Here is a 13,661-nt window from a genome sequence, read left to right on the forward strand (position 1 = left end):
TCTATCTATCTATCTATCTATCTATCTATCTATCTATCTATCTATCTATCTATCTATCAGCATCCATGGCAGCTTTGAATATGCTGTTGTAGTTCTGAATCACAAAATGTAATAGACTCTCCACATAGAAGACAGAACCAAAAACATTTATTCAAACACCAGAAAGCCAAATCCATCATAGAAACTAAGGAGTTGGTATACATAACCAATGCAGCAATCACCAACCTTCCCAAGCCTTCCCTCAGTCAGTTCTTTAGAACAAAACAGGCTCCCTTAAGCCAAAATACCCCTCTCTCATTCTGCCTGCTCTCAGCTCTGCCTGGGCCCTCCTCTGCTCCTTCCTGCTCTACCCTTTCAGCAAGTTCCTCCCACTGTGGGCACCATATGATTACACCTGGCCTATTAAGGGTAGGGAAGGTCTTCAAATTCCCATTACCATTACATTAAGTCAGAGAGGCAACAGTACATACAATGCTGGATATACAGACAGAAAGATCTGAGTTCAAATGCTATCTCAGACATCTACTAGCTCTCTATATGTTAAATTAATTACTTAACTTCTGAGTCTCAGAAATCTCCCTAATATTTATGTACTAAATTATAAACAGGTGAGTGGAAGGAGATCACACACTGGCAAAACCAAAGTCTGGTGAGAACCATGAAACCTGAGAACTTGAAGAAACTTCAGAGATCATCTAATGGAATCTGACCCTTTCATTTGAACAGATGAGAAAACTGAGGGCCATAGGGATTAGCCACAATAAATATGTACCTATGAAATGTGGAGAGAACTCAAAGAAGTGCCCCACCCCCCAGCAGTTTGAGTGGATTCTCTATGGACTGATGGGAGGACATAGATGGGAGCTGCACAGGGCAGGCATGTAGGTTTGGGTGGGTGATCTGATCACTGGAGAGAAAGAATGCCCACATTGGGAATATTCCAGATTCTATGGAGTTCTGGACTATGAAAGGCAGAACACTATGCTGGGCACTAGGAGAGATACAAAGTTTGGATAAGAAATAGTTTCTTCCCTTCTATGATCTAGTAAGACCCTAATGGAAATAGCCAAAGACTCTGAGCCCAAAAGCTTTGGGAATATCAGAGCTCCAAAGGTCCCTGCTTCCAGCCATCCTAGAGAGAAGCATTCACTGTGAAGAAAGGACTCACTTTCCTGGCCAAAACCACCAGGCAGGTAAGTCTAAGAAGCCTGGAAGCAGAAGTGCCCTCAGGAGCACCAGTCCTGATTCTAGCCCAGCCCCTCTAACTACCATCCTGGGAATCAATCACCAGGGTGATGGGATCTGGCAGATGCCAGAGCCCCTGCCTCCTCAGCAGCCACAGCTCCTGAAGACACGGAAAACAAAGTTCTTGTCGCCAAAGTCCTTGGCACTGTCAAGTGGTATGACATTAGAAATGAATATGATTATAGGTAGAAATGACATTAAAGAATAAGCACTGTTATCTGCTTTGTGGCTGTACCCCAAGGACCATGGGACTTTTCCATATGACTAGCAGCTGAAACCTCCTATGTGTTCTTTCCTCCATTAGGACAAGGGCTCCTTGAGATCAGTGACTGCCTTATTTTTTCATCTGTATCTCTAGCATTTAGCAAATAGTACTTAATAAATGTTCCTTCCACCCTTCCTCTCTTCTTTTCTTCTAACTTCCTTCCCTTCACTCCTTCCTTCTATTGTCCCTTCCTTTCTATCCTTCTTTCCTTTCTATTCTTCCTTCCTTCCTTCCTCCCTCCCTCCTTTCCTAGGACATGAAGCTATAGTAATGACAAAGACCTAACTAGAATCCAGATCTCCTGACTCTGCATTTAGTGTTTTCCCCTCTAAACCAGGTTGTCTTTCTTTTGCTGCTATTTTAAAACAGTATGGGTCTCCTAAGCTTGATGTGAAGGAAAGGGTGGTGAAAGGAGACTGAATGCAGCCCTTTCATGAAAGGGCCAAAGTGCTAGGGGGAATGCAGAGCAGGGCTAGGCATTTCTTTTAAGGTGCAGAAGCCATCCTGTCCTCAGTGCTAGTTTCCACTGGGCTGGGCCAATTTCTTCCCCATAAAAAACTGAATGCTCTGATTCCTGGTGTTTGAGGAAAGACAAGGAGGGTAAACATGACTAATCTCATTTGAGGTTGGCCGCCTGTTTTCTGGAATTTGAGTTCTCCGCACTCATTGTACCATCCTGTAATTTCCATGCAGACAAAGTCTCTAAAGGAATAATTACTAGTCTCCAGGCATTGTGATTAGCATGGCATCCTCCTTACCAATGATTTCTGCCTCTGCTGGTATGGGGAGCCTGGATCGGACCTAGTGTGAGCTGACACCATAAATCACAAAGCTTCTGTAAGGTTCCGCCAAGGACCAACCTTTTCCTTTTCCAGGTGGAAATAAGGACACTCTTGAGACAAAGCTCTAGTTCTTCTATCTGCCCAAAGGGGATGAATCCAGGTTGCCATGGTGACTAGAGTGGAGGAGGTGAATGCCTGGAGGGAGGATTGCTGTGGACAGCAGCTATCATGGTACTTACAGGACTGACAGCTAGTAAATCCAAGTACCCTAAGGGAAAATGACTCAGGTTGTATTCCAAAAACCTTGGAGAATTTGACTACAAAGCTTCTTAGACACTGTACTAGTGGTCTGATTCTGAACCAACAATGGTGAGGATTTCAAATACAAACTCAAACCCCAGTAAGCCCAATCCTTTCTAGCAACAAAGAAAAAAAATATAAAACACCATCCCCCCTTTCATCTGGTTTCCAAAAATTATTTTTCAGGAGGCAGCTGAGGCTGAAGCTTTTGGGAGGGGGGTGGGAGTCAGAAAACCAAAATCAGATATGAAGTCTGGGTCACTCGGCATTCAGAGAACAGTCATGATTCCATGGCAGCATGCCACTTAAGATGTGTTTTTTTTTTTAAGAAAGTTTTATTGATGCCTTTTGGCATCATAGTCATTTTGTGGTATTTCTAATCCTCACCTACAGTAAATTGCACTGTGAACAAACTACTTCCTAGCTCTGGTTTTCACTTTCTTCATTTTGTAAAATAAAGAGGGTTAGTTCTTATCTAAGCCCTAAAACTCTCTATACATATATAGGTGCTTGATAAATGCTTGATCTATCTGTCCAAGCACTCACACACACACAATCTCTCTCCCTCTCTCTGTCCTCTCCCCCCATTCAAGGCAAAAGACAGTCCTGCTCCCAAGATGCTTACAATCTCCATGAGAAGTCATCTGCATTCACTGGGCCATAAGGACTATCTATGGCCGAACACCTGGCCAAACTGACCCTGTTTTCACTCCACTCATCTTCTACAACTTCTGTTTCCCAACCAGCTGGACATAACATTGTTCTTTAAACAGGACAGCAGATGATCTGGAGGTCCTTCCAAATGGTGTTCCTCTGACCCTATGAATTATAAATGACTGAGGTTTTGTAGACGAGGCTTACATTAAGTACTGTTCCTAAGGGCTCTGATTTACTTACCCAATGTGAGGGACTTGTGTGTGGAGCAGAAGATGATAGCAACCGTGTCTGCTGGTGTGAAACCCAAATTATTCCTAGGGGCAGGAAGAAAGGAAAAACACCATACATGACTAACACTTTTATTCAAAGCTTACTTAACTAACACGTTCCAGGCCAAACATCCCAGTGGGAATACCCACTTTTATGTCATTGTCATTTATTCCAATTTTAGTGACAGAAGGCATCCTAAGTGGAAATGTGAAGCAGTGTGTGACCTTTTTTAAAGGAGAGAATACTCTCTATGAAGGCAGTTGGTGGTGCAGTGGATAGAGCACTGGGCCCAGAGTCAAGAAGACCCAAGTTCAAATATGGCCTCCAACACTCACTGGCTTTGCAACCCTGGACAAGTCACTTAACCTCTGTTTGCTAAACTGTCAAATGGCGATAATAACAGCACCTACCTCCCAGGGTTGTTTGTGAGGATCAAATGAAATAATATTTTTTTTCAGTCAAAGTAAAACAAGCTTTATTAAAGATTCACAATCCTGGGTACCCTTCTTTTTTTTCTTTTTTCTTTTTGGAGGGAGGAAGGCAGGGCAATTGGGGTTAAGTGATTTGCCCAAGGTCACATGGCTAGTAAGTGTAAAGTGTCTGAGGTCAAATTTGAACTCAGGTCCTCCTGACTCCAGGGCTGGTGCTCTATTCACTGCACCACCTAGCCGTGCCCATACTGGGTAGACTCTTAAGGAGCCTAAGCATTTGTGACACTTGTATTGACAAGCAGGCCAGACTGAATCTCAGCTAGATTGAATATGAGCTGATAATACTGGTTAAAACAACAATGCAACAACACCCTGGCACACTGTCTGATTCCTAGTAGACTCTATATAACTGTTTAGTCCTTGTATCTTTCTATGTTCTCTTCTCCCTCTGCAAAGATAAACATGGGGGACATAACTACATATTAGTTAGATGGCTCAAATGCTACACTGACATCAATATGAGCTAAATGACATAAGAAGAAGGCCTCTGGTGTAACACAGCAAATCTTCTCAAATGCAATGATGGAACTACACAGATGAGGATTGCATGGGACAGGAAGGCATCCACGGATGGTAGTCTTCACTACTGGAGGGGCTTCCCATGCCAATGAAATCCAACAAACATTAATTAAATGCCTACTATGTGTAAAGTGAGATACAGGGTGGTAAAGAGGATGGAGGGATGGCCTTAGAAAGATCTGAATTCAAGTTCTACTTTCGACTGGGTGACCTTCATACTGGCTAGGTGATCAGCCACTTAAATTCTTGGTGCCCCAGCCAACTTTCTTTTTTTTTTTTTTTCCAATGCTTTATTAACTTCTGATTTACATCATTCAATTCTGCCAGATTTTGAGTTACAAATTTTCTCCCCATTTTCCCCCACCCACCGCCCCAAAATAGTCCCACAGGGTATCCCCTCCTCCAATCTGCTCTCTCCCATATCTTCTCCCATACCCCCTTCGACTTTTCCAGTAGGGCATGGTGGATCTCTATGCACCAGTGCCTGTATATCTTACTTCCCAATTACATGTAAAATAGTATTAATAATAGTATACATATATTTTTAAACATTTGATTTTAAAGCTCTGAATTCCGGATTCATTCCCTTCCTCCCTTGTCACCCACCCTTACTGGGAGGATAAGCAATTCAGTATAGGTTGTACATGTGTAGCTATGCAAAACATCACCATAGCAGACACATTGTAAAAGACTGACTATATTTCCCTCCCTCCTATCCCACTTCCCACTTGTTCTATTCTCTACTTTGATCCCATCCCTTTTCAAAAGTGGGTGCTTCCAACTTCCCTCCCCCCAGCCTGCCCTCCCTTTCATCATCTCCCCTTTCATCCACTTACCCCCTACTCTCCTGTAGGGTGAGATATCCTATTTAGTGTGTATGTCATTCTCTCCCTGAGCCAAATTCAATGAGAATAAGGTTGACCCATTTCCCTTTTGCCTTCCTGCTCTTCCCCTCCATTGTGACCATTTTCCCTTGCCTCTTCTATATGAGATAGTTTATCCCATTTTGTCTCTCCCCATCTCCTTTCATTATATTCCTCTCTCACCTCTTAATTTCACCTTTTAAGTATCATCCCTTCCTATTAAATTGGTCCTGTGTCCTCTACCTATGTATACATGTAAACATATATACACACATTCACATATGTATTCACACACCCATATACCCTCCGATATAGACATATATATATATATATTTTATATTCCCTTCAACTATTTTCGTACTGAGAAAAGTTTCATCAGTTACAATGATCATTTTTCCATGTAGGAATGTAAATAATCCAACTCTGATAAGTTCCTTATGATTTCTTTTCCCTCTTTTTCCTTCTCATGCTTCTTTTGCTTTTTGTATCTGAATGTCAAAATTTCTATTCAACTCTGGTTTTTTCATCAATAATGCTTGAAAGTCCTCTATTCCACTAAATGACCATATTTCCCCCTGAAACATGATACTCAGTTTTGCTGGGTAGGTGATTCTTGATTTTAATCCCAGCTTCTTTGCCCTCTGGAATATCATATTCCAAGCCCTTCAATCCCTCAGTGTAGAAGCTGCCAGATCCTGTGTTATCCTGATTGTGTTTCCACAATATTAAAATTGTTTCTTCCTGGCTGCTTGTAATATTCTCTCTTTGATCTGGGAATTTTGGAACCTGGCTATATTATTCCTAGGAGTTTTCTTTTTGGGATCTTTTCTAGGAGGTGATCAGTAGATTCTTTCAACCAGCTTGTATTTTTCTTGGAAGCTTTTGGTGCTGGAGTTCTTACTTCACTGTCTTCCTCCTGTTCCATTCTTTGATCCTTTTTGTCCCCAAAATAGGAGTGTAAAGTTGGTTTGCTCTGTTTATTTTGCTTCCTTTGCCTGCTCATGTTGCCACTCCATCACTTGACTCCTGGGCTTTTTGCCACAGTAGGACTCTGCCACAAGATAGGGGAGCTTTGTCCCAAATGCTGGGGTTTTCTCAGCTGCCAAAGGTATTTAGCCTGAAGCCTGCCCACACTCTGGCAAGCTGGTTGCACACCCCAGGACCTCCACCCTAGACTGCAATCCAGATCCAAGCAGGTTAAAGCAAGAGTGATTACCCCTCAGATTGGTTGCTTGGTCCCCCTACACTCTGCAGGCCAGGAGCTGAAGCTGCCACGTGGCAGTGGCTGTTGCACTGTCGCAGCACCTCAGTGGCTTCTCACCCTTGGGGCAAAGGCCGACCGCACTCCCAACTAGTGGATTCCAAAGTCCACACTGCACTGACCTCTCACTTTGTCCTTTGCATCTATGTCCTTATAATTCTGGAAACCGTCACAGCTGCTGGTGATCTGGAGTCCCTCCAGCTGGTGGTTGGTCAGGCCTGCCCTGGGGCTAAAACCTCCAGCTCTAGCAGAGCTGGGCTCAGCAGCCAGAGTGCTGTGCTGGCCGATTCCTGCCAGCCTGCTAGGCTGTCCTCAGCAGGAGGTTAGCTTCTTTGTGTCATTTTGTGGGTTCTGTAGCTCCAAAGTTTGTTCAGAGTACCCTTTTACATGAATTGGGGGAGGCAGAGTCCCGTGGAAGTCCTGTTTCTACTTTGCCCAACTTTCTAAGGCTAAAAGCTACAGATGAGAGTTGCAAATCTGAGACTGTTGAGGAGGCTTTCACACTAGGAAGGCTGAAATCATGTCTGGAGCAATTTTTTAAAAAATTTGCCTAGCTAGGAGTATAAACACAAAAATTAAGTAGGCCCTGCCCTTAAGGAGCTTACTTTCTTTTTTTAAAAAAATTAATTTATTTATTTTTCGTTTTCAACATTCACTTCCACAAGTTTTAAATTTTTTCCCTCTCCCTCCTCTCTTCCCTCTCCAAGACAGCATGCAATCTGATATAGGCTCTACATATACATTCCTATTAAACATTTTCACATTGTAAAGAGGAATTATAACAAATGGGAGAAACCATGAGAAAGAAAAACAAAACAAAACAACAACAAAAGACAAGTCTGCTTCGCTCTGCATTCAGACTCCGTAGTTTTTTCTTTGGATGTGGATGGCATTTTCCATAATGAGAAAGAGCTCACATTCTACTGTAATGAGATCACAAGTCCAGCAGCTCTCACCCAAGATTCCACAGGTACTCAGCTGATGGTCAGCAGTGATGGGTTAATAGGTTCTTATTTGCCATTTAAGGCCAAAGAGAACTGAGAGAGTAATGTGTCTCTAAAAATGGTTCCTGCTATTATCTGGGAGCAGCTATATGATCTCATGACAGAAACGGGAAAGTCTACCTTCAGGGAAACATTATATTAAAAAAATACTTTAATGACTATACATTAAATGAAAATGATGATGACAAAGCTGCTGATGTTGAAGAGAGGTAGCTTAGAGGAATGTGGATAACTCTGGCTGTGTGACAATGGGCAAATCACTTAACCTCTCAGGGCCCCAGTCAACTAAGACTCCAACTTGTAGAAAGTGCTGATCTACATCAGTGAATAGTTTCCCCACTGGGAGTTCCTTATACAGATAAAATCCCAGATCTAGACCCCCAAAATAAAATAAACTCTGAAAGACCAAATCTTAAGTATGAATAAGACAGTGTTATATAAGGAAGGGGAAGATACCATAATACAGTTTCCCTTATTTCAGTAGATAAAAGCTTAGATAGTAAAAAGTCAAACCATTTAGAAGAGTGATCATTCATCCTACGGGGTTCTCTATCATTCTCTAGGGGAGATCTGTGCCTTGCTTTTCAATGAGCCCCTACATATAAAAGTCCTATGGAAAGGACAAAGAATTCAGTAAAATCAAGACGGTGTGCTTGCTACTAGTCATAATCATGACCTCATTCAGACATACTTTCATCTATACCAGGCCCAGAGGAGAGAATCGATCCAAATTTTAAAGACCTCTGGAGAAAGGCATTCTACGATTTCAGTCTATAGCTAATTTCCACACTAGACAACATATAATATTGGGGAAGTCTTCCTTGTATATAAACTAAATTCATCATGCTACATTATATCTGAATCCCATTTTCTCTTGAGATGTCCTTGGTGGAGTAGAGACATCTTGCTATTATTCCAGCTTGGCCATTTATTAGCTGTGTGACCTTGGGCAAATCACTTTACCCCTCTGGGTCTCAATTTCCTCATCTATAAAAGAACAGGATTGAATCCTGTTGGTCCCTTAGCATGACCTCTGGGATCCTATGATCCTTGTGAGAGCCCTTCTGATATATAATAACTGTATTCAAATGATACTTCAGTATTCTCTCTTTCAAATTAATTTTTTTTTGTCAACAATCTTATTTTTAACTACCTTTCTGGTTCTTCTCTGAACTCTTTCTGTGTTCTTGGCCTCTTACAGTAAGCAAACAGCAAGTAAATAATCTCCACCAGAGAAGTTCATTTAACTGGCTCACAGGGGTGGGGAATCTATATCTTCGAGGCCACATGTTGCCTAGAGGCTACAGGTTCCCCACCCCTGGGGGATCTGCTACTCAGCACCCCCAATCACCCACAAGTAATTTCTCCTCCCTAAGTCTTAGTTTTCTCCTTTGTAATAAATAGGAGGGTTGAACTAGTTGACCTCTGAGGTCCCTTCCACCCCTAAATTCTATAGTCTTATGACTAAGACCTTGGTAGGGAATGATCATTTCCATGGCTGGAATATCCTCCCCCTTCATTTTTTTCCTCCCAGCTTCCTTCGAGACTCAGTTCAAATCCTACCTTTTGTACGAGACCCTTGCTCAGTCTCCCCTGCTGCTAGGACCTTCCCCTTAGATTACCTCTCATTTACATGGTGTCTATTTTGTAGGTGCCATGTTTTTTTTTTGCATATTGTCTCCTCCATTAGAATGGGAGTCAATTGAGGGTAGAGACTGGTTTCTGCCTTTCTCTGTATCCCCAGTACTTAGCGAAGACAATGGCACAGCACATAAGTGTTTAATAAATGCCTGTTGACTGTCTGAACAAGCCAACAATAAGACAAACCAAGTACCATAGGTCTTCCATAACAAATAGTTTAGTAAATGTCAACAATAAAAATCAAGTACCATAACATTTTTAAACACACCGCTGTACTATTAATGGCAAAATAATCACTGTTTCTAGGTGTTCACATTTCTTCTGTCAGTTCCATCCACATTATCCCCCTGAAGCTAATTTGTTAAATGGCTCTTTTTCTCTAACCTGATGTGATGTTGCCTTTTTATCATTTCTTTAGAACCACTGTCCTTTGGAACACTTGGATTTTCCATTCATTAGACATATTTTCCTTTTCTCCCTTCTCTCTTTTCTCTCCTGTGCCCTTTTCCTTTCATATTCTGAATTTCTGAATTAAGACTTTCTTTCCATGATCTGTTTTGTCTTTCTCTGCTATGTGCTCAAAGAGATATGTTGTGTTTTTATTCTCAAGTAGAATGTTCTCCTTTATTTTCCTTCACACTTCTTTTGTTTTCCACTCATTTTTATATCCACAGACTCACAATTATAGACTCTCAAGGCTGGCAGAGAGTTCAGGGGCCATGTGGAGACATCAAGTCTCTCTAGCAAAAAATCCAATGTGAGCCAGATGACTTGGGTTCTGCTTTTTACTCTGCCACAAATTAACAATGTGACCATAAAACACTGTAGGGGTGGATAGGTGGTACAGTGAGTGGAGCACTGGCCCTGGAGTCAGGAGGACCTGAGTTCAAATCTGACCTCAGACACTTAACACAAAAAAACTAGCTGTGTGACTTTGCGCAAGTCACTTAACCCCAATTGCCCTACCTTCCCCCCTCCAAAAAGCAAAAACAACAACAACAAAAATACAAAACAAAACGCTGTGACTTAGTTCCATCATCTCTAGGGCAAGAAGAGAACCCAGAGGTCATATAGCCCTTCAATTAGTTAACTGGTTTTTTTTCTTTTTTTGGGGGGGGGTTGTTTTTTGGAGGCAATCAGAGTCAAGTGACTTGCTCCAGGTCACACGGTTAGTAAGTGTCTGAGGCCAGATCTGAACTCAGGAAGATGGGGTGCTGGGCTTAGAGCCAGAAAGATCTGGGTTCATATCCTTTACTTCTACCTTTATGAGCCTGGGAGAGGAATTTATCTATCAAGTCATGGGCAGGTTGTGATCTACATAGGTGGAGGGGATTCACACACCAGGAATTTCCTGATCTTATGAAATTATAAACTCTGATGTATTCCTTTGGAAAGAATGGGCTGATCCAAATCTCAGTGATTCAGCTATGTTGTTGTTACTATTACTTCATTTCCTGAATAAGTGCTCAAAGAGCAAATGTTCCAATGTGGGTCATGACCTAAAATTATTTCATGTCTTCTGGTAAGTGAGCAAGGAAGATGTTCTTGAGTTAACTGAGAGTTGGACAGGTGCTTAATTTGGCATTCAAGGCCCCTACAATCTGGTTCCAATCTAGTGTTTGCTCAGAAAACTTCCTTTTATCTTTTTCATACAAGTATTTCTCTAAGTTTTGGGAGTCTTAATGGGTTACAAGTTCAAAATGAGTCAACAGTCTGCCATGGCAGTCAAAATATCCCATGAGAACTGAGGCTTTGTTAAGGTAAGCATGGAGTCCAGGGAGAGGGAGGTGACTTTCCCCTTCTACTCTGCCCTGGTCAGACCACATCTGGTATTTGGATAGGGTGAGCCACCTTTTAGGAGGAGCATTAATAAGCTAGAGCATACCCAGAAGAGGCCAACCAAGGTGATGAAGGAAGGGCTTGGGGAAAGGCTGGCAGAGCTTGGGGATGCTCAGTCTGGAGATGAAAACACTTATCAGGGATATGCCAGCCTTCTTCAGGTAGGGCTGCCATATGGATAAGGGACTGGCTCTTCTTAGTCCCAGAGCTAAGAGCAGAGAACCCAAGTTTGAATCTTAGAAATGCAACACAACTGTTATGGGCCTTGATCTCAAACAGGGATGTGATAATACTTCTAGTAGCTATCTCACAGGGGTGTTATGAGGCCCAAACTGGATGATGTATGGGAGAGGGCTTTGTAAACTCCATCAGCATTATACAAACTTAAGATAGTTTTTATACTGGCTTCTCTTCCTACCCCATCTCTGCTTTCTGAAATACCACCAACCCTTCAGCTGAAACCCTCTTTTCATATGGTTCTTCTGGTTCTCCCGACTTGGAAGCCCGCGTTCCTTTGCCTAAGTTCCACTGGCATGGACAATCTGTCATTCATACAGTACTGCCTTGAATCACAGGTCTTGTGCTTTCACACCTTGTCAAGAGAAAACGTGAATTCCAGAAAACGAGTGGGGCAACAAGGACAAAGCAAAATGCTTTGTAAGACCCACTATATCCTCCTAATTGGAATACTTGCTGGCCATTTTCAAACTCTGTCCCTTGGTCTCCAGCCACTGTCTACAACCTCCTCTCATTTCCCTCCCACCAGACATTTGGACTCTGCCCCTGGAAGCACACTGGGTTCTGAGAGGGGAATTTGTGCCTGAGTCTAGGCCTCCGAGTTATAAAGCTTTCCTTTATGTGCTGTCTTCCCTTTGTAGAACTTAAGCCTCTTGAGGGCAGGGTCTTGGGATCCCCTGAGCTAAGCAGTGAGCCAGGTACATCACAAATGCTTATACTTGCTTTCTTATTCATTCATTATCCTCTGGCAAAAAGGGACCACAGCTTATCATTAACCCTTCTAGGTCTTCCATAACAATTCCTTTCAGTAAATGCTTATTGAGGCCTTTCTATGTGCTAGATTGGGGGTTACAAAGATGAAAAATGACCGGGCACCTGCCCTCGAAGGGCTTGCGGTATATTGAGTGATAGGCCACATACTCAGATAGGGGTAATACAATGCAGAGTGTGTGATGTGGCCAACAGAGAGGCATAGGGAAGGAGTGCTAGCAAAAGCAAGCATCTTTCGTTGTGGAATCTGGTACAAGCCTTGGGCATTCCAGGCGATCAATCAATGTTTGTTGGATGAATATGCATGGCCCTTGTATTATTCCACAGATGTAGCTCACTATTTAATAACACTATGCTGTTCACATTAGTGCTCTTCTTTCCCCAAACTACCTTGTATTTATTTTATGTCTAGTCTAAATATACTTTAGATGTTGTTACTCCTGTTAGAAAGTAAGCTGCTTCAGGTATTGTTTTAGTCAATCGATCAACAAACATTTATTATCGCCAGACACTGTTCTAAGGTCTCGGGATACACAGAAAGGTAAAAACAGTCTCTGCACTCAAGGAGCTTACACTCTGAAGGGAGATGCTCAGCCTGAAGACGGGAAGATTCCGCAGGGACATGCTGGCCATTTTCAATGTCCCACGGGTCAGGGCTCTGCCTTATTCTTCACATCCAAGTTAGGAGGATGTAGTGGGTCTTACAAGGCATTTTTGCTTTGTCCTTTTTGCCAGACTCATTTTCTGGAATTCATGTTTTCTCTTAACAAGGCCGTGAAAGCACAGAGAACTATAATTCAAGGCAGTGCCCTATGGATGCTAGAATATTTATAAACAGGCACATGAAAGATATAAACAGAGTTGATGGCAGGTACCCTTCTCTAGAAGCTGGAGGCTGGGAGAAAGAGGCTTCTGAAGAAGGTGTGGTCCGAGTTGTGTCCTGTAGGAAATCAGGGGATCTAAGAAGTGTCCCTGAAGAGGCGGAGCTCACATTTTGCTTTTGTTCCTCAGCACCTAGCCCAGTGCTTGGCACACAGTAGGTACTTACTAAATGCTTATTAACTGATTAATTTGCAAAGTAAAGAATCCTTCTGTAAATCACAAAACCATGCATTAATTTATCTGTTTTATAAATCCTTATTCTTTTTACTCATTTGCTTTTTATATAACTGGGCACACTTGCATTTGAAAATATCCTCAGTGTTTACATCTCACATCCTTTGGGTCCACGACTACTACTGATGATTCCATGACTCCTATTCCTCACATTACCAAGGAAGAAAGAAAACGCAGCTGAGTAGGGTCTGCCCACATGCATGGGAAGAGTGGGGCTGAGGATGGGGAGAGAGGAAAAGTGAGGTAGGTCTCTGCCCCTCTAGAAATGGTATGGGGACCCTTTCCAGAGGTTCTGAGCCCCACCCTCCTGAAAAAAATGACAAACACCAGAAACCAACTCACGTACCTTGTGGAAAAGAAGAATGTTAAAAACATAAAGCTGAGCTGAACAGAAAATACT

The 13,661-nt window shown here is 42.4% G+C and overlaps 1 protein-coding gene across 3 annotated transcripts in view; it reads right to left on the bottom strand.

Moving 5' to 3' along the window:
• Positions 1–13,661, bottom strand: part of SLC10A7 (solute carrier family 10 member 7) — a 294,204-nt gene that overhangs the window by 30,754 nt on the left and 249,789 nt on the right. For all 3 annotated transcript variants that reach the window (XM_069105475.1, XM_069105474.1, XM_069105473.1), the window contains 2 exons: positions 13,608–13,659; positions 3,490–3,563 (listed from right to left, as the gene is read on the bottom strand). In XM_069105475.1, the coding sequence (XP_068961576.1) occupies positions 3,490–3,563; positions 13,608–13,659 (126 nt within the window). The remainder of the gene's footprint in view (positions 1–3,489; positions 3,564–13,607; positions 13,660–13,661) is intronic.

The sequence above is a fragment of the Petaurus breviceps genome, unplaced genomic scaffold (assembly GCF_028583685.1).
Source record: "Petaurus breviceps papuanus isolate PSGF00001 unplaced genomic scaffold, PetGlider_PUasm1.0 76, whole genome shotgun sequence".
Classification (NCBI taxonomy): domain Eukaryota; kingdom Metazoa; phylum Chordata; class Mammalia; order Diprotodontia; family Petauridae; genus Petaurus; species Petaurus breviceps.